Source organism: Pholcus phalangioides, unplaced genomic scaffold (assembly GCF_987345545.1).
Source record: "Pholcus phalangioides strain wild (caught in Gottingen) unplaced genomic scaffold, Ppha-v1.0 ptg000021l_1, whole genome shotgun sequence".
NCBI classification, from domain to species: domain Eukaryota; kingdom Metazoa; phylum Arthropoda; class Arachnida; order Araneae; family Pholcidae; genus Pholcus; species Pholcus phalangioides.
In genome coordinates this window covers 12,791,277-12,815,213 of record NW_028301614.1, presented here as the reverse complement: position 1 = coordinate 12,815,213, position 23,937 = coordinate 12,791,277, and the positions used below count along the sequence as shown (strand labels likewise).

The following is a 23,937-nucleotide window of genomic DNA, read 5'->3' as shown; positions in this document are numbered from 1 at the left end:
TATTTTTTTGTAATTTTTTATGTGCCCTTTTTATGTCAGCCATCTTGAATTGACTACCGCAAAACGGTGATTCCTTGGCGCGAAAAAAGTCGCCATGTTGGTGCTTACAAGGTTCATGGGAAATTTACCGGGGAAGGCCGTTGAGTATTACGGGGGGGGGGGGCAAAATTATACTGTTTCCGGGGGGGGGAACACTGCGCCAAAATTAACATCTTACGCTATCCTGCTCCAATAGTGTATTTTCGTATTTTTCTGCGCCAAATAGCTAATTTTGCTTTGTATGCCCGGAATTTCAGAAAGAACGCCAAAAATTTTTGTTCCTGCGTACCGCGAAACGATTCTTTCTAAGAGCGTGTTTTAATGCTCCAAAACTGATCCAAATCCTATATTTTGCTGCTTCAAAATGGACTTTGTCACTTCCCACCCCTGTGTTTCTGGGTAGAGGAGTAAATGTGTGTTTTTTTTTCAGGGGTGTATGTTGTGTGTAAAAAAAGAAAAATATATATTTTTACAAATTTTTCTCTCGAAAACCAAACAATTTCAAAACTGATTTATTTTCCCCCTCACCCAAGGACAGTATTATTTTTATGCCCCCCCCCCCCCCCCGCCTGTAAAATAGTAGACTCGCCCACTTTTCCCAGCTCAGTCATAGGTGGAGATAGACTTGAAGGTCTTAGGGGTGTGGCACGATGACAATTGATATACATCATATATATGTATACATCAGTAGGCTCTGCCATTGACGCTGGGGAGGGTGGATTGCTCCTCCCTCAGCGTATAATAATTAAAATACTTTATTCAATTTAATAATTTAAATACTTTATTCAATTTAATGATTTAAATACTTTATTCAATTTAATAATTTGAATACTTTATTCATTTTAATAATTTAAATAATTTATAATTTAAGTAGTTTTTTAATTTATTGCTAAAAGTTTAATTTTAGTTTATAACCATTATAGTAAATTTCTTAAAATTTGTTGGAACATATTATACAAACCTAGGTATGTAAATCAAATTTGTACTAGTTAAAATAGTTTGAGTACATTTTGTATACTGTCATTCATAGCATAACACAAATGAAAAATCCACTGGAATGTAGATGGGACAAATTCTCTCATCAAATTTTGTGTTATTTCATTTTTTCCCCTTCTTTTTTTTTGAATGTGAAAACATTTTCCTGTTTTGAAGTTTTTCCTGCTTAAATTGATTTTAAGATGGGCTGTGGAAAGCAACATGGGGAAGGCATTGCTACTGTTATTCTCTCACACATAGTTGTTGATAAATTTGATAAGTTATTCAAAACTTTTCTGGTTAGCAGAATGCATTTGAGTTTGATTTAATTATCTCACACTATTATGTAAAAAAATCCAATTCCAATGAGTTCTATTGAAATGCAAAGTTAAAACTAAATTAAATTTCAATTCATTCAATTTGGTAATAATCAAAATTCATTGTCCATTTGGTCTCTTTCCAAAAATATTTTGGTCACTATTTGGTCACTTTTAAACATTTTGGTCACTATTTGGTCAATTTTTAAAAAATTTTGGTTACTATTTTCACTAGTTTTGAGGCCATGATCCGTGCTGACCCCTGACTATATTATAACTTTGTCAGCCTCCTGTCAGGGTAGTCTTTAGGGATGGCACATAAGGCTTTGCACCCGGGCGGTGGGTAAGCTCGGACCACACCTGGGGGAGGGCCTGTGCCCCCACCCCCCAAGAAGCTCAAAAATTAAAAATATCTTTACAGAAAATTAAAATATTGGAAAAAAAACTATGTTCTTATACTATATGTTAATTTAAAATTCTTTTTGAGTGTTAGTGATCCACAATTTCTTGTGCCTCTCCAAAAGTTGATTCTGTGTACACACACGTGATTTTCATGATGTGAAATGGTGACTAACACATAGAAGCTAGGTGACAAAACTGTGGATATTCAAGGTCGAGTTTTACAGATTCGTTTTTCTTCCTCTTCTGAACAATCTTGGAAAATGCTTTACAATTTGAATAGGCATTCCAATCCTTTTATGATTTTTCAAAAAATATGCATTCGCAATCGTTAGGAATAATGTTAATTTACACTGTATAGAAGCTGTTTTAGAATGATGGCAGTTAGCCATAAAAGTACCGTAACTAGAGGGGAAGAAAACCTGTGGGGGAAATAGAAATTCTTAAATTCTGTACACAGCCCCTTATTAAGGATCCATCATCTTGTTCTTCAACAACCTGTGTGTATATCAATACAGTACAGTATGCAAAATAGTAAAACCACTTCGTCAAGATCATGCGATCACAATAGACAGTAAAAAAAAGAAAAGGGGGGAATTTGAAAAAGCTAAGCTCAAAATTAGAATGTGATATCGTATTGAAAAAGAAAATTCTAAGGATGAGATAACTGGAAATTATTAATAGCATGTAATCATAATATAAAGTCTGTCCGTCCCCATATTCGTGGTTTCCGTATTCATGTTTTTTCCCCTTTATTGGAAATTTTTTTACTGGCAACACACACAGCAATTGTCATTCATGTATTTCGCTTGCAAAATTTGAGTTGTGTGTGTTTAGGATGACTCATTTTTCTAGTGCTACTGATAATGCTTCAAGGCAAAAAAAAAAATGAAAACTTTACAAGAAAAATTGGATATATTGATTTTGCTTGGCGAAAGTAAGGGAATTGCTGCTGTGGGCCACCATTACAGAATCAATGTATCTACGGTAAGATATGTCAAGAAAAAGGAATCTGAAATTCGAGCAGCCGTGGCTGTAGCTGCACCTTTGGCAGCAAAAACTTTGCATCATTTATGGGATCCATGTGTGTCTCATACAAAAAATTCTGGTTTTTTTTTTGTGAGTACAAGCAGCATCTCCTAGAGATAGAAAGCCTCCGCATGTTGCTCATGACATCAATAATTAGTTCATTTTCCCTCAGAATATTCAGGGAAAAAAATTCCCTACTCATGCCAGTATCATCGTTTTGTGGAAAAGAAATGATCGGGCTGAGAATTGGCAATTTCTATGCCCCACAGCCAATCATCATGCAGTATTCGTGAGCCAACCAGGAAGATTCTACTCCAAAATAAGAAAAAACAAAATAGGATGCTGTGGTTCAAAATGTGGCAAACTTGCTATGTAGTCTTAATGATGTTACAGATGAACTTTTCATCCCGTGCGGAGGCCTTCTATCTCTAGCAGGTGCTGGTGCAAGACTGCTACAAAAAAGGTTTTCCAACTGATTGTAATATTATGACGGAAAAGGTGAAAAAGTTTATGTTCTATAAAGGAAGGGGCTGGTGAAACCTCTAGTTCATCAGAATTTTATGCAAGTAAAGTTTGGTTTCATAGATAGATAGGTAGAACTGCTCACAACCCCAGACAAAGCAACTTAATTTCGTTACCACAAAAGAGGCAGGGTTGTGTCGGAGAAAGTCAGCAAAGATTTATAGCAGTGGCTCCCCTAGTTCTGTCCCTACAAGTATCGAATCACTTGCGTCGTTCTCCCCATGAAAACAGCTATCAACTCGATGTAACGTACGAGCCATTTGACTAAATTGGATAGCTGAACCCAATGACTAGCGAGAAAATTCGCATGTGCGCCCAGGGGCACATAAGGGCCTGGAGACCGCAGCCTGGGATTTCAAAAGAAGTATGGAAAAGACTTGTGGGACAAAGTAAAAAGTGGGCATGTTGAAGTGGGCGAGATTTGAGAATGATCTAAATACACTGCTGGCCACCCAAATTGCAACACCAAGAAAGACAAGAGATATCGCAACAATATTTATTTTCTAGATAACATGTTGACCAAGCATCAAATGATTAAATTTATAGACTTCTGGGAAGTGTGGTTCCTGCCAAAATCAGTAGCCAGAGTAGCCGCCATTGTTGGAGATCACCGCTGCCACACGCCTCGGCATTGATTCAAAGAGACTTTGGATGTGTTCTTGGGGTACAGCAGACCAAGCAGCTTCCACGCGTTGCCAAAGTTGATCTGGTGTGGCAGCTGGGGATGTAATCTGGGTCAATCGTTGAGCAACCATGGACCACATGTTTTCTATTGGCGAAAGATCCGGAGAGCGAGCTGGCCAGGGAAGCAATTCAATCTGGCGATTGACGAAGAACCTTTGGACAATGCGTGCCACGTGTGGTTGCGCATTATCCTGTTGAAATATGGCTGTGGGCAAGCCCTGAAGGTAAGGAAGGACAACTGGCTCCAACACCTCGGAGATGTAGCGCTGGCTTTTTAAAGTACCGGCAATGCGTACTAGAGGAGTGCGAGAGTGATATCCAATACCGCCCCATACCATAATACCCGGTGCAGGACCAGTGTGGCGGTGCGTAACGCAGCTGTTCAGCATCCTCTCTCCACGGTGTCTCCAGACTCGAATCCGACCATCGTGGTGTTGCAGACAGAAGCGTGACTCGTCAGTAAAGACAATTTCATTCCATTGTGCCGTCCACATCCTTATTTCATCGCACCATTGGCGGCGGAGACGTCTGTGGTTCTGCGTCAAGGGTAGACGAAGCAATGGACGCCTTGCGGACAGACCACTCTGCTGTAAACGGCGTTGAATGGTACGCGCAGACACTGGATGATGCTGTACAGACTGAATGTGCTGTGCTATGGTTCGTGATGTGGCTGAGCGATCCGTCACTGCCATACGCACAATACGCCTGTCATCACGTGAAGTGGTGCACTGAGGTGGATGCGATCGAACACGTCGGTCTGTCGTACCCTCCTGCATCCAACGATCACATATCCGCATTACTGTTGTTTGGTTTCGTCCAACACGACTACCGATTTCCCTGAAAGATAATCCACAATCTCGGTAGGCCACTATCCTTCCTCAGTCGAACTCGGATATTTGATCAAAAGATGATCGCTGTTTTCTACGAGGCATAATTGATCGTTTTTTTGAAAAAACCACAAGAAAAACACAATTGCCGTACTTCAAATCGTCGAAATCTCCAAGCCTGAAATAGCGCTTTGAAGTGGCGCCACAGGCGCGCGTGATGTGCGTCTGCGCTGAAATTCTAATCATTTGCATGTCTCACCTCCGCTAATGCATGTTGTAAATTTCATACTATTTGCATGCTTCCTTCAGGGTGTTGCATTTACGGTGGCCAGCAGTGTACTTGGTGATATGAAGAAATGGCAAATAGAAATCACAATGTTCTTTCCTAAAACATCGCCAACAATTGCTGCACTTTTTTTACATTCTTTTCTATCTCTGTGTCACCCTGCTCTTCTCATGATATTCAATAAACAAGATATAAAAAAAAGACCCTATGGTTTTTTGGTATTCGGGGGTTTTTGTATTCGTGGTCACCCCTGGAACATAACCCCAGTGAATACGGGGGGAGGGCATGACTGTGTATTACCTTTTATAAACTACCATTTATTGTAGAAATTCAAAATATTTCACTTTGAATCACATTCAAAAACATTCAAGTATAAAAAAAATATTTTTTTTGTTATTTGAATTTATTGGAAATGATTAATTTATCCTTCACATCTTGGCACTTGTCTCCTTCACTGAGATACCGGTATCCTAAATAAATTTATAGTATAAGAAACAAGAATAATAGAACTTGTACTAGGGATGGAGCCCAGTCAGTATATCCTCCACATGGGGACTTTGTTGTGTCTGACTTCGAAATGTTCACATTTCTCCCCGCTTACCATGATCACACTATCCTTATTTGCTAGTTACCCTGACACTGCCATGTTCTCGCTGAATGACAAATGCTCATCTTAGTGGAGAGGTTTCACTGTACATGTATGTATTTGTGCACTAGAATTTTAATCAAACAAAAGTTTTGATCAAATCTAAAATTTGATTTTTCTGATAATTTTTTTTTCTTTCAATTCAATGACAACATATATTAATCTCATTTATTTTATCTAAAGCTTTCAGAGATGGTCTCTCAGATATGAGTAGTGAAGTCCATGAACAAACTAATCCCAATAATTATGATGTAGACTTGAATTCCAATAAATCCCTTCAGACTCCATCAAATATCTCAAATGTTCTTAGTCCCTCATCTGCATCATTACCAAGTGCAACTGTATCTTCTCTGAGTACTCATCGTTCTCCGAACTACCAAGAATGTGATGAAATTCTACTTACCCCAAAAGACTTTGCTATGTCGTCTCCACACTCAAGTAGTCTGCAATCGCTCAATACATCAAATTCCTTCAAGTTGACTGGTATACAAGAGACATCAGATCTTTCTGTCAACATGGACAGTGGTGAAGATTTAACTATGGTTCCACCTGAACAATCTGTACAACCAAGGCGCAAGTCTTCACAACACAGCTCTACAAGCTCACCAAGTCGAGAAGTTGCAGAGATACTTTCACCCAATCAGATTTTAGGTGAGACTCCATTGTTTCTCTTCAATAAAAATAAGACTTTAAAAAAACTTATAAATTAATGATACTTTGACCACATATACAATTTTTGTGTAGTCTACATCATATTAATAATAATTTTTTGTTTGCGCAGAATGATATTGCCATGTGTGGATATGTTTTAGGAATATAATTTTATAAGCTTGTATTTCTGTTCATTGTGTCTTATTTTATTGTCAACAGTTATTTTCACATCTTATTTATTCTAGTCTACTCTTTTATTTGTATATAGCATTGCTGAACTATATACCTTATTATAACACCATTAGCCAGCTTACTCTTAAAACTCGGGGTATCCAACTTTGTGAATGTTGAAGCTCCTGAAGCAGGATATTTTGCATTGTTTTGCAAAGAGCCTCAGCTGTGACTGAAAATTTTCTGCAATAAAAATTGTATATAACATGATGCTTTACATAACATAAAAATTTGAACATTTACCATCTTTACTTCGAACATTTACCATCTTTACTTCGAAATATGGAAGACAGATAGCAACTTAGCCACCTGGTAGTCCAGTGGTTAGGGAGCTAGCTTCTGACTACGCAGGTCTGGGTTTGAATCCCGGTTCAGGCATGGATGTCTACTAACACTAACAAGAATTCCCTGGACAGATCGTAAAGATCTCTTGGGAATACGTGCTGATCACATTTATTTAAAAACAAAAAACACTGGTAATAACACCAAACAAGTACCACTTTCACAATGATGACGTCACTCTCCGCTATCATACGAAGGTTTTAACAACTGGATGTTGCGAAGATATATTTTGGAAAGAGAGAAAATTCAACTGCTGTCCATGTACGGTCCCTTTCAGTGTACACGAGCTCCAAAGAAAGATTGAGAAATTCGGTGCCTCTGTAGTCTAGTGGTCTAGGGCCTTCACCCGGAAAGTGAAAGGACGTGGGTTCGATTCCCCGCAGGGGCAGTTGAATTTTCTCTCTTTCCAAAATATATCTTCGCAACATCCAGTTGTTAAAACCTTCATATGATAGCGGAGAGTGACGTCATCATTGTGTAAGTCGCCATCTGGTGGCAATGTCAGCAGTTGTGAGCTTAGCCTGAGTCTGGTCCGGCCGTCCATGTATGGTCCCTTTCAGTGTACACGAGCTCCAAAGAAAGATTGAGAAATTCGGTGCCTCTGTAGTGTAGTGGTCTAGGGCGTTCGCGTTCACCCGGAAAGTGAAAGGACGTGGGTTCGATTCCCCGCAGGAGCAGTTGAATTTTCTCTCTTTCCAAAATATATCTTCGCAACATCCAGTTGTTAAAACCTTCGTATGATAGCGGAGAGTGACGTCATCATTGTGTAAGTCGCCATCTGGTGGCAACGTCAGCAGTTGTGAGCTTGGCCTGAGTCTGGTCTGGCCGTCCATGTACGGTCCCTTTCAGTGTACACGAGCTCCAAAGAAAGATTGAGAAATTTGGTGCCTCTGTAGTGTAGTGGTCTAGGGCGTTCGCGTTCACCCGGAAAGTGAAAGGACGTGGGTTCGATTCCCCGCAGGAGCAGTTGAATTTTCTCTCTTTCCAAAATATATCTTCGCAACATCCAGTTGTTAAAACCTTCGTATGATAGCGGAGAGTGACGTCATCATTGTGTAAGTCGCCATCTGGTGGCAACGTCAGCAGTTGTGAGCTTGGCCTGAGTCTGGTCTGGCCGTCCATGTACGGTCCCTTTCAGTGTACACGAGCTCCAAAGAAAGATTGAGAAATTTGGTGCCTCTGTAGTCTAGTGGTCTAGGGCGTTCACCCGGAAAGTGAAAGGACGTGGGTTCGATTCCCCGCAGGGGCAGTTGAATTTTCTCTCTTTCCAAAATATATCTTCGCAACATCCAGTTGTTAAAACCTTCGTATGATAGCGGAGAGTGACGTCATCATTGTGTAAGTCGCCATCTGGTGGCAACGTCAGCAGTTGTGAGCTTGGCCTGAGTCTGGTCTGGCCGTCCATGTACGGTCCCTTTCAGTGTACACGAGCTCCAAAGAAAGATTGAGAAATTTGGTGCCTCTGTAGTGTAGTGGTCTAGGGCGTTCGCGTTCACCCAGAAAGTGAAAGGACGTGGGTTCGATTCCCCGCAGGAGCAGTTGAATTTTCTCTCTTTCCAAAATATATCTTCGCAACATCCAGTTGTTAAAACCTTCGTATGATAGCGGAGAGTGACGTCATCATTGTGTAAGTCGCCATCTGGTGGCAACGTCAGCAGTTGTGAGCTTGGCCTGAGTCTGGTCTGGCCGTCCATGTACGGTCCCTTTCAGTGTACACGAGCTCCAAAGAAAGATTGAGAAATTTGGTGCCTCTGTAGTCTAGTGGTCTAGGGCGTTCGCGTTCACCCGGAAAGTGAAAGGACGTGGGTTCGATTCCCCGCAGGAGCAGTTGAATTTTCTCTCTTTCCAAAATATATCTTCGCAACATCCAGTTGTTAAAACCTTCGTATGATAGCGGAGAGTGACGTCATCATTGTGTAAGTCGCCATCTGGTGGCAACGTCAGCAGTTGTGAGCTTGGCCTGAGTCTGGTCTGGCCGTCCATGTACGGTCCCTTTCAGTGTACACGAGCTCCAAAGAAAGATTGAGAAATTCGGTGCCTCTGTAGTGTAGTGGTCTAGGGCGTTCGCGTTCACCCGGAAAGTGAAAGGACGTGGGTTCGATTCCCCGCAGGAGCAGTTGAATTTTCTCTCTTTCCAAAATATATCTTCGCAACATCCAGTTGTTAAAACCTTCGTATGATAGCGGAGAGTGACGTCATCATTGTGTAAGTCGCCATCTGGTGGCAACGTCAGCAGTTGTGAGCTTGGCCTGAGTCTGGTCTGGCCGTCCATGTACGGTCCCTTTCAGTGTACACGAGCTCCAAAGAAAGATTGAGAAATTTGGTGCCTCTGTAGTCTAGTGGTCTAGGGCGTTCACCCGGAAAGTGAAAGGACGTGGGTTCGATTCCCCGCAGGAGCAGTTGAATTTTCTCTCTTTCCAAAATATATCTTCGCAACATCCAGTTGTTAAAACCTTCGTATGATAGCGGAGAGTGACGTCATCATTGTGTAAGTCGCCATCTGGTGGCAACGTCAGCAGTTGTGAGCTTGGCCTGAGTCTGGTCTGGCCGTCCATGTACGGTCCCTTTCAGTGTACACGAGCTCCAAAGAAAGATTGAGAAATTTGGTGCCTCTGTAGTCTAGTGGTCTAGGGCGTTCGCGTTCACCCGGAAAGTGAAAGGACGTGGGTTCGATTCCCCGCAGGAGCAGTTGAATTTTCTCTCTTTCCAAAATATATCTTCGCAACATCCAGTTGTTAAAACCTTCGTATGATAGCGGAGAGTGACGTCATCATTGTGTAAGTCGCCATCTGGTGGCAACGTCAGCAGTTGTGAGCTTGGCCTGAGTCTGGTCTGGCCGTCCATGTACGGTCCCTTTCAGTGTACACGAGCTCCAAAGAAAGATTGAGAAATTCGGTGCCTCTGTAGTGTAGTGGTCTAGGGCGTTCGCGTTCACCCGGAAAGTGAAAGGACGTGGGTTCGATTCCCCGCAGGAGCAGTTGAATTTTCTCTCTTTCCAAAATATATCTTCGCAACATCCAGTTGTTAAAACCTTCGTATGATAGCGGAGAGTGACGTCATCATTGTGTAAGTCGCCATCTGGTGGCAACGTCAGCAGTTGTGAGCTTGGCCTGAGTCTGGTCTGGCCGTCCATGTACGGTCCCTTTCAGTGTACACGAGCTCCAAAGAAAGATTGAGAAATTTGGTGCCTCTGTAGTCTAGTGGTCTAGGGCGTTCACCCGGAAAGTGAAAGGACGTGGGTTCGATTCCCCGCAGGGGCAGTTGAATTTTCTCTCTTTCCAAAATATATCTTCGCAACATCCAGTTGTTAAAACCTTCGTAAGTACCACTTTCACAACATAAATGCATGAAAGGCCACACATATAACTCTTAACCGATCGGTACATACATGTACTGATTCATTAGAAAATCTGTAGAGATGTGTATGAGATGCATTTACGGTTAACTAGTGGTAAAACTTCCCATAATAGTCTTTTATACACAGAAGAGTTCTTTCCATCTTTTCTTAAGATTCTTCCAGAGATCGTTCTGGAGCAACATTGATTGTTCTTTGACATGTGTCTCAGTTTTCGGTATATTCTGCTTTGGAGGTTGGAGCCGGGTTCTTTCCCGGCAAGCTGGGAAAAGCAAGGATTGATAAAGATCACAGAATACATTCAAAAGACTAATATCAATTTATGATATATTGTTGCGTTGTCATTCAACTGCTTTGACTCTGGTTTACCAGTTTTGGTTTGTTACGGTTAAGTCCAGGTTGTTGTGGTGCAGGGAGTTTTTTTCTTCTAGGATTGTGTAAATGCATGAAATAACTTACTTTCAGTTGTCCTGCATTCCCCCACAATTGACACCTTCAAGAAAAAAATGATAAGCTGGATGGGAGAAGCTATCCAAACTTAAATAAATGGCAACCATATTTTTATGGGCAGTTCATTTCAGTTTTTTCTTCTTCGGATTTATTATTATTGATTTGATGCATATTTAAGCTATGGCAACCATTTTATGAGATTTTCCTCCAATATTATTTATATTGATTTTTTTTTTTTGTACCTTTCATTTTTTTTATCAGCCACCTTGTTAGGCAATTTGCCTGTTGTGGTCTTCATATTTGTATTATATTTAGTACTAAATAAATGAAAAACTCAGAATGTAATTTAATGTTTTTTATTTTAGTATTTGCTCATTGTGTGCTCTAATGCAGTGGTTCCCAAAGTGTGTAGTGACCCCTAGGGAGTCACGTCAGTGAACTAGGGGTGGGCGTTCATGAGAGATTTTCTCAATAATAACAGAAACATCCAAATGTGAAATTTATTTTTATTTCAAAAATACGTTGAAACTAAAAAAAATTCCTTTACTCAGTTGAGCTACTCACCATGCATCATACAATGTAATTTTATAAAATAATATATAAGTTAATGTAATTTTATAAAATAATATATGTATACGTTAATACTTAAACAGGCTGTTGGGAGTGTGGTGCAGGGAGTTTTTTTCTTCTAGGATTGTGTAAATGCATGAAATAACTTTCAGTTGTCCTGCATTCCCCCACAATTGACACCTTCAAGAAAAAAATGATAAGCTGGATGGAGAAGCGTCTTTACTTGTTAACTAGGAGAAGACCCTTCAGTTTCTTCATTATGAGGACTTGAAAGAATTGATTAGGAGCAGAGGCTAAATGTCCAATTCTCACTTTCTCGTGGTGCAGCCCGGAAGTAGCCATGTTGAACACATAGTCAATGGATGTGGATGGGCTTCCTCCAACCCACAGCCAGCGTAAAGGATTATGGTCAAAAGCCATCTAAAAAAAAACATGAACTCTGTCTCTAAACTAAGGCCCTCAGTCCCCAGCAATCTGAGTGTTCTTGATTAAAGCAGCTACCAGTGAGACATGAAAACTAAGAATGCTAAGCATCTGAATTTATTGAATTATAGCCAAAATCAGCCAATTCAATCAATTCTAAAAGAGCAGATATTTAAGAATTACCTTGAATTGATGACTGCATGCTAATGCAAAAAAAAATGGTAACTTTCGCTGTATTTGGTAATTTTCCCTTTCATTTTGATTCATATTATGAAATTTGTATCTTGTTTCCAAAAATTCAAATTTTTTTTTTTTTGAGGTGAGTTTTTTTGTAATTTTCAGCAAAGAAATGGTTAAGAGCAATATTTTATTTAAATTTTATATTGATGCGAGTAATAAGCAAAAATTTAATATATTATTATTATTTTCATTTTAGATCATGATAATGAAATGTTGAGTCCAAAGCCAAAAGAGCCTATCACGCTGAGTTCACAATTAGATGATCATTCTAACGTTATATGTGCATCGCCAGTACCACAAGACTTTTTAGGTGATTCATGGCCCAGAGCTCCTAACCCACCACAAGAATACAAAGTTTCAGTTTCATCTGGAAGTGATGGGTTTGTAAAAAATTGAAATTTATGCAGTAATTAATTTTGTTTGTCTATAACAGTGTTTCCCAAAGTAGGCAATAACTTCTGGTGGGTGATGGAATGGTCCGGGGGGGGGGGGTGATAGAAGCTAAACGAGTATAATGTACCATTAAAGTGCACTCCCGGTTTATTTTTCTGTTTCCCAACAAATAGTTCATCAGTGGATGGCAATAAAGAATGACAACTTTCTTTTCCACTTAAATCATTTATTAACAATATTAAATTTTGAACTTTACAACTAAAAAACATTTTAAGATTGCTTATCACAATGTAAATAAATTTATTTTAGAGTTTTTAGCATTAAAAGTATGATTATTGATCCAAATCGGTCTGATGGGACACCCTTCGGGATTTCATTATAACATGGAACCACAACTTCATTATTTGGATGAACAGTCCAAGCGTTTGGAGCATCTTCCAGTGGTGCAAGCCCAACAGGAACAGTGTTGATGAGTCCAGGGAAGACATAGTTACATAGTGTTTGTCAGCAAGATCACATCATAGACGAGAGACGTGGTTTCAAGCTTCTAAATGAAGATTTCTGCACAAGCGTAGAGATGACAGATGACGGCGAAGAGAAGAAGTACAACAACTTGGGCAGTGCTGAAGCATGCTACTGGGTAATCAATGCATAACGTCGGAAGAAGTGCGACTCAACACAGCTCTCAGAACGAAGTGTGATGAAACGCTACAGGAATGAAATGCAATTGTGCAGAGCATGCTGCTGGTATATAAAGGGAAATTCTCCGATCACACATTATCACAGGAACCAACTAGCTTCGAGACTCACCAGTGCTGAAATTAACATAACATATTTTGACAGACAAAATCTTATTTGCATATTTCTATGAAATAAAATACTATTGCATAGTTATGGCATTCAGAATCTGGCAACACTGAAAGCGTAAACATTGAAGACCTGGCCGAGGTTGACAACATTAGGCCTATGGTATATTGAGTAATTTAATGACATATTGACCATGTGAAAGTAAATATTGCACTAATTTTAAGGATAATTATATTTCCAAATGTTTCTAAATGAAAATGAAACGTAACTGAAAGCGTAAACATTGAAGACCTGGCCGAGGTTGACAACATTAGGCCTATGGTATATTGAGTAATTTAATGACATATTGACCATGTGAAAGTAAATATTGCACTAATTTTAAGGATAATTATATTTCCAAATGTTTCTAAATGAAAATGAAACGTATTACACATTTATCACATTTTAACTGAGGTAGACGATGACTCTTCGCAGGGTTCCCACTGGCAAGCCGCAGAACCCCATGTTCCCTCCAAGCATCGGATCAAAATAAAGTCACATTGCATCCTCTCATAAAGAGAATAAAGAAAGCAACAGAGGTTGCTATTCCAACATTTGCACAAGCTATGGACACGTTAAATAAAACGAGACTGCCTCGAAAATTGCACCTTTCATTCCCTAAATCAACTTGAAGATTTTGTACAGTGCTTAAAAGCATCCAAAGGAAAATGAATGAAAATTACAAATGAAATAGTTTTCATGATTATTCATGTTACAATAATGAGGAAGCTGACTATAGTAATTGATAGCATTTGATTTATTCTTGCAATTATTTTTGTGAGTTTTTGTAAAGTATAGTTATCCTATAGTAAAGAATTGGATAATTCAAACATTTTTGCTGCCCTTTCCTGCTTGAGCTTCGAATTAACCAAGTTCAACTGTATAAAGCATGTCTTGCATGATTAATGAGTGTTAAAATTTCGAATCTTGTATTCCTAAATGCAATATGAATGCAAACAATTACACCAGTACTGTCTATGTATCGCTGTGTTTTGGCACCACTGTCCACTGGCTAAATTATTTTAAACACTGCTCAATATTTTGCTTGTATCTGTATCCTACCTCCATAAAATATTACTGATCGATTTTTTCATGCAGAGGTTGCAAATGCATGTGATCTAGATGTATTGGACAAAGGCCATATTCAATAACATTACATTTTATATGTATGTAGGCTGCATTATCTGAACTCAAAATCTGAAAAAAGTTTTATTTTAGAATTATTATGTAAACAGTTTGTAGGCATCATTTAATTACAAAATTTATGTTTTAAATTCAAAAATGAGTTTAGAAATAAAGAAATTAAATTCATTTGTTTCACGCAAAAAAGGCACTAAGTCACAAAAACTTGTTTTTTGAAAATATATAAAAAAAAATAGAAGATGGAAGCTCTTGCATAAATTGTGAAATTTTTTGCTGTTTATATCTTCTACCAGATGCTATAGGGTGATTCATTTTTGTTAAACATAGAATATGTAAAACAATATACTGAAGTGGGAAAATGTCAAATGTCATTGCTGGCTGAATATGAAGGGCTTCCAGTTTACACCCTGCCACCTATTTTTGTAAGCTATTGGGCTTTTCAGGTTATAAGGCATGTGCATTAGGATTTATATGCAGCATTTTGCTGGCACTGGATTTGGGCACTTTCAGGCATGGTGTTGTATGATAATCCCAAGACATGTAAGCTTTACAATGTAAAGAGCCATATAGTCGTATAAATGATGGCCACACAAGCAGCTATATATTCTGTTTTAATATTTCACAATGTTTTAATGTGACAGTGGACTGTCACACACTAATCTGGTGCATATCAGTGCATGCTAGATTATCAAAATCCCTGGATTACTGGAAGGTGGTTGGGGAAAAAAGTCCATCTAAATAGTATTAACTTCTGAGCACAGGCATGTAGTGACTTATTTTCCCATTCTACACTTGCTGGAAGCCAGCTTAAAAACGCATGATTACTTAAAAGTGTGTACTGATTAGTGCACTGCTGGATTGTAAAGAGTCTACTGTACTGAATTTTATGGTATTACTCGGTTATAGATCTTTAAGTGTTTAATTTTTCAGAGAAATTCACAGGCAGCATTTGTCTTTAAAACAAGAAGCTGCTATGCATGTCTTAAACAGTGATGCTGAAATCTCTTCTGAAGTCCTGCAAAATGAAACTATGCCTACATCTATGATGCAAAGGTAAAGACATTTTAGCTTTCTTATACTGCTAAAGAAAAACATAAATTAGTGTTTGTATGTGTTTTATTTTACTCAATTGGAGGTTACTGAAGTTATAGCTTATATAATTTCTTTTAGCTCGATGAAGTACATTTGTTTCCCCCACCTCAATAGCTATTGTTTATTTTTATTGTGTTGTCAAGATACATCATGAATCTAATCAAAACTACTTCTTAAACATGTGAACTGAGTTCATTTTATTCAGTAGGATGTTCTGTTATTCATATTACTTGCAGAGAACAGGCAACCCTTCAACATGATACTGTGTAGCATGTGTGAAAATTCAGAGATTTTGCCATTTTCACTTCAAAATATTAAAAACAGATGGCAGCAGCATCAAAACACTGAGCATGCATAAGCCTTGACTACAGAGTTGCTAACACATGTTCTGGCATTTACCAATTCGTTAGGAATTCCCCAAAAGAATGTTTGTAGGAGCTGCATGTACAGCTAAGTAGTAATAGTCCATATTACTGTGCATCCCTTGTTATTAGCTCAATTAATTACTCATTGCTGTAATTGACTAATTATAAAACATAATTAGAAACAACTAGCAAACCACAAAAAATTACATTGGATATGGAAGAGTAAATAATCCTTTGCTTGATATAATCATAAATGCCAAAGAATGGAAAAAGCAAATATGTGGAAAAAATATGAAATTCCTAATTTTTTTTTCTTTTAAAAAGCCATTTATTCACTTTCACTTATACACTATCTACTAATAAGTATTTGGACACCTATGCAAATGACGATATCTGCGGTCCTGAGATACGTCACGCCCTCCGCCGGTATATATCGTGTAGGAAACAACATCGGCTTTAGTCGCATGCAAGATGCCGCGCAGTTCGGATCTCTCTGATTTCGAGAAAGGTATAATTATCGGGTATCACAAAATTGACCGATCCTTAAAGGACATATCTAGCGAGCTGAAGTACCCAAAATCGACAGTGGCCTATGTGATTAAGAAGTGGAAGGTGAGCTGTGATTGTTGGAATTTGCCCCGAGTCGGCAGACCAACGAAACTGGGAGATAGAGACCGACGGGTGCTGTCCAGAGAAATTCGGAAGAACCGCACCCAACCGATGGCCCTCATCCGCGAGGAGTTTCAACAGGCATCCGGGAGTATTGTTTCAATGAATACCATCCGTAAGGAAGCACATATGATTGGTTTTCGTGGTCGTGCTGCTGCCCATAAGCCTTTGATCACAAAGTCCAACCGCTTTGCTCGGTTAATGTGGTGCAAAGCACATCGAAATTGGACCGTAGATCAGTGTAAACGGGTTCTTTGGAGCGTCGAATCAAGGTTCACCCTCTACCGTTCGGATGGCAGGGTCTGGCGTCTGCCTGGAGAACGTCTCCTGCTAGAATGCATTGTGCCAACAGTCAAGTTCGGCGGAGGTGGAATTATGGTCTGGAGGTGTTTCTCCTGGTATGGACTGGGACCCTTGGTCCCCATTCATGGTAAGCTCAACGCCGATGCCTACTGCACTATTTTGGATGACAATGTGCTTCCTACATTGTGGCAGTTTTACGGGGTGGACCCCTATTACTTCCAGGACGACAATGCCAGCTGTCATACTGCGAGGTTAACCAAGGCTTGGTATGGTGCCAATGGGGTTCATCGAATGAACTGGCCTGCCCAGAGCCCAGCCCTTAACCCTATCGAGAACCTCTGGGACGAGTTGGATCGCCGAATTAAGGGGTGCCTTACCCGTCCGAAATCGGTGAAGGAACTGACATGTCTTCTCCAAGCCGAGTGGAAGAAAATACCACTAGCCGTCACACAAGGACTTGTGAAAAGTATGCCCCGGAGGGTTCACGCTGTAATTGCCTCTTGTGGAGTCTCTACCAACTATTGATTTTGAATAAAGTTAGTTTTTCTTTTCTATCACAGGTGTCCAAATACTTATTGGTAGATAGTGTACAAAGAAAGGGGGGAAGAAATATATATGCTCAACATGTTACAGACTGAAGAAATTTTTTATACACTGAGTTAGGGGCCATTCAAGTATTACTTAAGCATAATTGGATAATGCTTACATCATCAACCACCCTTAATGAAAATGTGAAATATTTTAATGGCATTTTACTCGGTGCGCCAAAAACGAGGAAAACCTTTTAATAGTTTGTGGGCAAATGAAGTAACATCCCCCCCCCCATTGATAAGTGCCATAGGCGGAGATAGACTTGAAAGTCTGGGGGGGGGGGCAAGATGATGATGATGATGATGTCGATCATATATAATATAGAGAAGATATAATGCATATACATATCCCCCCCCCGTATCTCCGCCCATGATAAGTGCCCTACAGAACCACTTTAGTGATCTTTAAATATTTCGCGGATCAAAATGATCTGGAAATGCGTCCAGGCCGCTTAAGTGCTCTGGAACTGTGCCACGCATCACTCAAGTGATCCGTAATTATATGTTGCGAATCACTTAAATTATCTAAGAATGTGCCACGGGTAACTTGAGTGATGTAGAACCATACTGGGGGCCACTTAAATGCTCTAAAACCAGGGTTGTTTGGTTTAAACCATGGTTTTAAACAAGTGGTTTTTTTCAAAAAATCAAATAAAAGTTGCCTAAATATCATTTTTTTCCCTTGAAAAATATCATATTAGTTCATTATTAGCCAAAATGTTTCATTTTTACCACATTTTATATCCTTGGGGTACATTCTGATGGTATATCTTTAAATGACATAAGATTTTATAAGTGGTTTTTTTTCAAAAAGTCTCATAAAAGTGGCCAGAATATATATATTTTTCATATGAAGTATCCTAGTTATTTAAAGTTATATACAGAAGCCAAAATTTCTCATTCTTACAACATTTTCTAACCTTTGGCTACATTCTGATGCTCTATCTTTAGCAAATTCATGAATAAGGATTGCATCGCACATTTAAATGTAGTGGTGTATTATCTCAGGGTTTCTTTTTCCCTTCACAAACAAGCAGCTACAGTAGTTACACCATCATGCTAGGGGGCAGGTGGTCCTATAATCCAATAAAGACACCAGCTGTCCTTAAAGGACAAAGACTAGTGTACTAGTAATTACATTACCTCACATACATTTTCATTTTCTTTCCCATAAGAAGTAGCACATCTACTGTATATCTCCCAGTCTTAATATTTAATAGTTGTTTTTTTTTATACTTTCACACTGTTAAGTCTAGTTAATCAAGGTTCTACTGTATAATAGTAACCGATTTATGAAAAATAATCAGCTATATACAGGGTGATTATAATTTAAGTTTTGATTCCAAAACTATACAATAAGTACTGATCAGAATGACTTGAAAATTTGCATGGATGCTCCTGAAGCAATGGAAGTTTCTTTCGCAAAAGAAAAAAGTGCAAAATGTGCAAGTAGATGATGCTGTACTTGGCCAGCAGTATAATCTATTTTGTGTAACCACATCATTTCGGCACTTCCACAGCATCAGTGTGTGGATAGAACTTCTATGAAGATGCACATTGGAATACCAGCAAAGCAGCTGTCGAAGACCCTTTTTGACAGGATGCACCTTAACCCTTGCAACTTCTGGCTGTGGGGGTACCTCAAAATGTTATAAACAGTGGTCAGATTGCAAACTTTGGTTAATTGCAATCTCCAGCACATTCCCTATATGTTAGAAGTTCCTCAGGAATATGAACGGGGGGGGGGGGCACGTTTGGTTTAATAAAGCTGAATTGCAAGCACATCCACATTATGACCATGGCATACTCCGATTCTGTTGTTGAACAAGAATTTTTGTGCTTTCAACTTCTCATAGCCAGAACACGCGGTGGACAACATATTTTACATTCCTTAAGTAAGTTGTAGTTATTTGTTCAATTACTTCGTTTTTTGTGATGTTTCCATGAATTATGAACTCGTGAAATGCTATAATTAAGGTATCATTCTGCCATGACTGGCTATCATTTCCATTCTGCGAGCAAATTTCCCACATGTTGGATGATGTCATTAATTTCACATTTTTAAGTATTTTTTCCCCTTTATCAAATACAATTGAATTTTTTCAGGAATATTCATGTCAATTTTCAAGTCATTCTGACAATCGTTCTTTTTTTAGTATTTTGAAATCAGAACCTTAGTTATAATCACCCAGTATATCGTAAATCATTGCTAATTAATCTGCATTATTTATGCTTCATTAAATGCATTATATTCACCTAATTTTTATTACTTTTTGCAAAATAGCTTCCTAATTAAGTATACTGAAATGGAGAAAAACCTTTATATATTATATGATTAATAATCACATTAAAAGAATTTTCAAATACACAGTAATCCATTGAGTTAAGCAAAAAATAATTAAATTGCAAAAGTTGGTTTTTGTTAAAATGTAATAAATATTTATTGATTAATTAGCATGGGAATAGTGTTAATTACATTAATAAACATTTTATTTTAGTTAATTATTAAAAGTTTGAATGATTTTTCAGAAATTTCATTGTTTTTAATGTTGATACTATTTAAAACAAAAAAACCAGTTTAAACCAAAAAAACCCGGTTTTTTTACCAACCCTGTCTAAAACTATGTCACATGTCACACAAGAGATCTCTAAATGTGTCATGGAGTGTTCTGGAACTGTGTCCCGGGTCATTTAAGTGATCTGAAAATATGCCACAGACTGCTAACATGCTCTGGAATTGTACCACAGGACACTTAAGCAATCTGTAAATGTGCAAGTTATTTTTTGCAAAATTAGGTTTGAGGAGGGCAGGCCTGATCAGATAACCCGCAGGGCCACATTTGGTCGGCGGGCCAAGGGCCTTTATGCGATTTATCATCTTATGGCTTAGAGGATGGGTCACAATGAATTTATTAAAGATAAATTTTGATTTCATAGCCTTCAAATAACATTAAAATTAACAGAAAGTGATTACAATAACATATGAAGGTATTTTCTTCCCAAATTTCAATTTAAAAAATATTTTTTGCATTAAAAATATAAATTTTTGATCATTATGGGGAGGGGAGCACGAGCCCCCTATGCCCCCACTTGTGTATGTCTCAGATTCCACCAATATGTGTTAGGATTCAGAGAGGCAGAGCTGATGACAAAATTTTGCTGACAGGGGAAGGGGGTCAAAAATGGCTAAAAATTTGCTTACGTAATACTTGAACACCCCCTTACACGTGAGTTGACAAGGGGTAACTTGGTTACCCATACTGACAACATACAATGAAGCTAAAACTAAAAGTCACTAGTGAAATTAGTATTGCTGTGTGTTAAAAGCTCAAAAATAAAAAAATAAAAAATAAATGCATGCATGAAAAAAATATACATATCAGCAAATCAAGAAAATACATGCACTGAGTATAAACAATAGAGGTGGCGGACAGAAATTTATTTGTAAAAAAATAAGCAAATCTCTTCAGGGAAACACAATCAAAATGTATAAGTTTATGTCTGAGTACTAAAATAAGTTTCAATATTTGGTATGTTAGCAATGTATTGTTGAAGTCGTCGTTTAAAAGCAGGAAACAGTGTTATATTTTGCAATTCAATAGGTAAAGTGTTATAAATTTTAGGAGCAATGTAAAGAAAAAATGTTTGCAAAGAATATTTTTTCTATGTGAGGGAATCTCAGAGACCACATGAGGTCGTCTCAAGGAAACATTCATTTTAGGTGTGCAAAAATTTTTGTTTTTGTTCAGAAAAATTATTGCTTTATAGAAGACAATTTGTTTTAGGTTTAGGATATATTTATTATATAAAGAAATATCATTTGAAGTTGAGAATCCTAAAAATTAAAGAAATTTAAATTGAATAGAGTTATAATTGGTAATATGCTAGTCTTATAATCGCAGCCCCAAGTAAGTAGACCGTATTGTAATGATGAATGAACCCAGGCATAATAAACAGAGCGCAAGAAAGTGTGATGAACAATTCTTCGCAAATGGTAAAACTTATACAAGAAAAATCTGAGTTTTTTGTGAGGAATTCAACATGAGATTTCCATTTCAAATTAGAAGTAACGTAGATACCAAGATATTTCCACGAGAAGACCTCTCCAAGACATTGACAATTACAAGCGTGAAGTGAACAACCTGTTGCATGAGATTTGAGAACAAGATTTGAGATGGGACTTAAATAAATTTCGTTTTGTTAAGGTTTTACCTCATATCATTTTGAGCAAACCAATCGTTAATAATTAGAAGATCTTCCTCAATTTGAGATATCAATGTAAATTGATTGTCACATGAATAAAGAATTACAGAGTCATCAGTGTATGTAATAATTTTGCAGAAAAGTTTTAAAGGACAAAAATCATTGATGAAAATAATGAAAAGCAATGGACCCAAAATGGATCGCTGAGGAAGTCCTCTACCAATGTTCGAGGAAGAACTAAACAAATTGTTAATTTTAACATTTTGTGTTCTATTTCTTAAGTATGATTTGAACCAAAGAAGTGATTCACCTCTGACATCAGCATAATACAATTAAGAATTAAGAATTACATTTACTAAGTAAAATTTTGTGATTTACGGAGTGAAATGCCTTAGAGATATCAAGAAAAATAGCTACAGTTTATTTATTTCTATTGATGCTTCTGTAAGTAAATTTGCAGAAGTTTAGTAAAGCATATTCTGCATCCCCGCAAAAATCCATATTGATTATGAGCAAAGAAATTGTTTTTAAGTAAAAAACTAACAAGTCTGATTTTCATTGCGGATTCTATCAGTCTAGAAAAAATTGGTAAAATCGAAATGGACGATAGTTGCTCAAGTAATTTTTATCTCCAGATTTGAAACTGGGAATCACAGTAGCACATTTTAATGAACAAGGGAAGCTATTATGAGTGATGGAAATATTTATAAAATTTGTGGGAAATTGTAAGTTTTTAAAACTGAAAGGTTTTAAAATCTTAGTGTTAATCCCATCATAATCTGAAGTATTCCTTCTACAGATTAAATTTACAACGCTAAGTGTTTCAGACCCCTCAAGTGGATAAAAGAAAAATGAAGTTGAAGATTGGGTTAAGAATTTCTTAAAATCAACAGTATTTATATCAATCAAGGTGTTACAGCTTATATTATTGAAATGAGAATATAAAATATTATGACAATGTTATTGTCAGTGCTATCAGGCTACATTCTTAAAAATACTACCAGTTAAATTATTTACGAAAGACCATTGTTTTCTATTTGTGTTGCATTTTTTAAATTCAGTGCAGAGATATTTTTTGCAGTAATAATTTGTAATTTAAGATTTCGAGCAACTGATTTATATTCATATTTATAAATTTCATCAAAAGGATGCCTATGGCACTCTTTCCAGTTTTTCTTTGAGAAGAATTAATTCATTAATCTGATCATCTATCCAAGGTTTCCTGTATTTAAATCTTTGGTTTTTATTGAAACTAAAATATTACGTAATAGAATCTATAGATATACGAAACTATTATATATTGAATGTGTAGATTATCAGAAGAACAAAAAATTCATAATTCGAGAGAAAATTGCAAACCGCTTTATAGTTTACTAGCTATAATACCCGGCTTTGCCCGGGTACAAAAATGGGAAAGAAAACATGTTGTGAACTTGTACAATATAAAAAATGAGAGAAAAACATGCTATATATGAACTTGTATGACGACAAAAATGAAAGAAAAACATTTTGCAACTTGCATAATTGCAAAAATAAATAAGGGAACATGTGGAGGACTGCGAATTTGTATAATTGAAAAAATGCGGGAGATAAATCTGGATGATAGATATAGATTATACCCTGTAATCTAAATATTAAGGACTAGCTATAATACCCGGCGCTGCCCGGGATTTCTTCAGTGAGGCTTTTTTGGATCACGTGATATCTCCCTCTTTCTTTGAGGGACATACAAACCATGTCTAAGTTAACCAATATGGCGACTTCCTACGTGACTTCATGAAATAAACAAATCTAGATTTAAAGGAACATAGAAATGAATATATTTTTTTTCCTTTTTTTAAGTGGCGCTAGGTATTTCGATTCCCCCCCCCCCCTGAATTTTAAGTTATGTATCTGTCTGTTTGTGCTTCAAAAAATGCTTAATTAAAGCTGTGTAATTTCTTCGATGTACTTTACGGGCCCATAATTAATTTTAAAACAACCTAAACCATATGAAATTATGCAGTTGAATATCAAAAGACAATACGGAGACATTAATTTTCATGCTTGAGAAAATATAAATGAAAAGTTGAAATCAATGTTATTGCATGAATATCCAACTCAAAAGTAGGTCCAGCTAATTACTTAATATTTAATCTCCTGGGCTTCGTATATCTCTAATCGAACTCAATATTTCAGAAATCTAGGATTCAAGACAATTTTTAAAATTATTGATGTGACAGAAAACTCCACAAAATTTCAGCATTTCTACAGTAAAATCGGAAATTTTAACACTGATTTCTATGAGAATCACCCTTTTCTTGACCCCTCAAAGCGATGCTGATGATGATTATGAGGTCTATTCAGA

At 37.5% G+C, this 23,937-nt stretch overlaps 1 protein-coding gene and 2 non-coding genes across 3 annotated transcripts in view; all 3 read left to right on the top strand.

Moving 5' to 3' along the window:
• Positions 1–23,937, top strand: part of Ge-1 (Enhancer of mRNA-decapping protein 4 homolog Ge-1) — a 152,624-nt gene that overhangs the window by 82,651 nt on the left and 46,036 nt on the right. The window contains exons 15-17 of the mRNA XM_089249021.1: positions 5,908–6,375; positions 12,183–12,366; positions 15,299–15,421. Of these exons, the coding sequence (XP_089105147.1) occupies positions 5,908–6,375; positions 12,183–12,366; positions 15,299–15,421 (775 nt within the window). The remainder of the gene's footprint in view (positions 1–5,907; positions 6,376–12,182; positions 12,367–15,298; positions 15,422–23,937) is intronic.
• TRNAS-GGA (transfer RNA serine (anticodon GGA)) lies at positions 8,124–8,197 on the top strand. Its single transcript has one exon. It is a non-coding gene; the product is annotated as a tRNA-Ser (tRNA).
• On the top strand, positions 10,135–10,208 carry TRNAS-GGA (transfer RNA serine (anticodon GGA)). The gene has a single exon. It is a non-coding gene; the product is annotated as a tRNA-Ser (tRNA).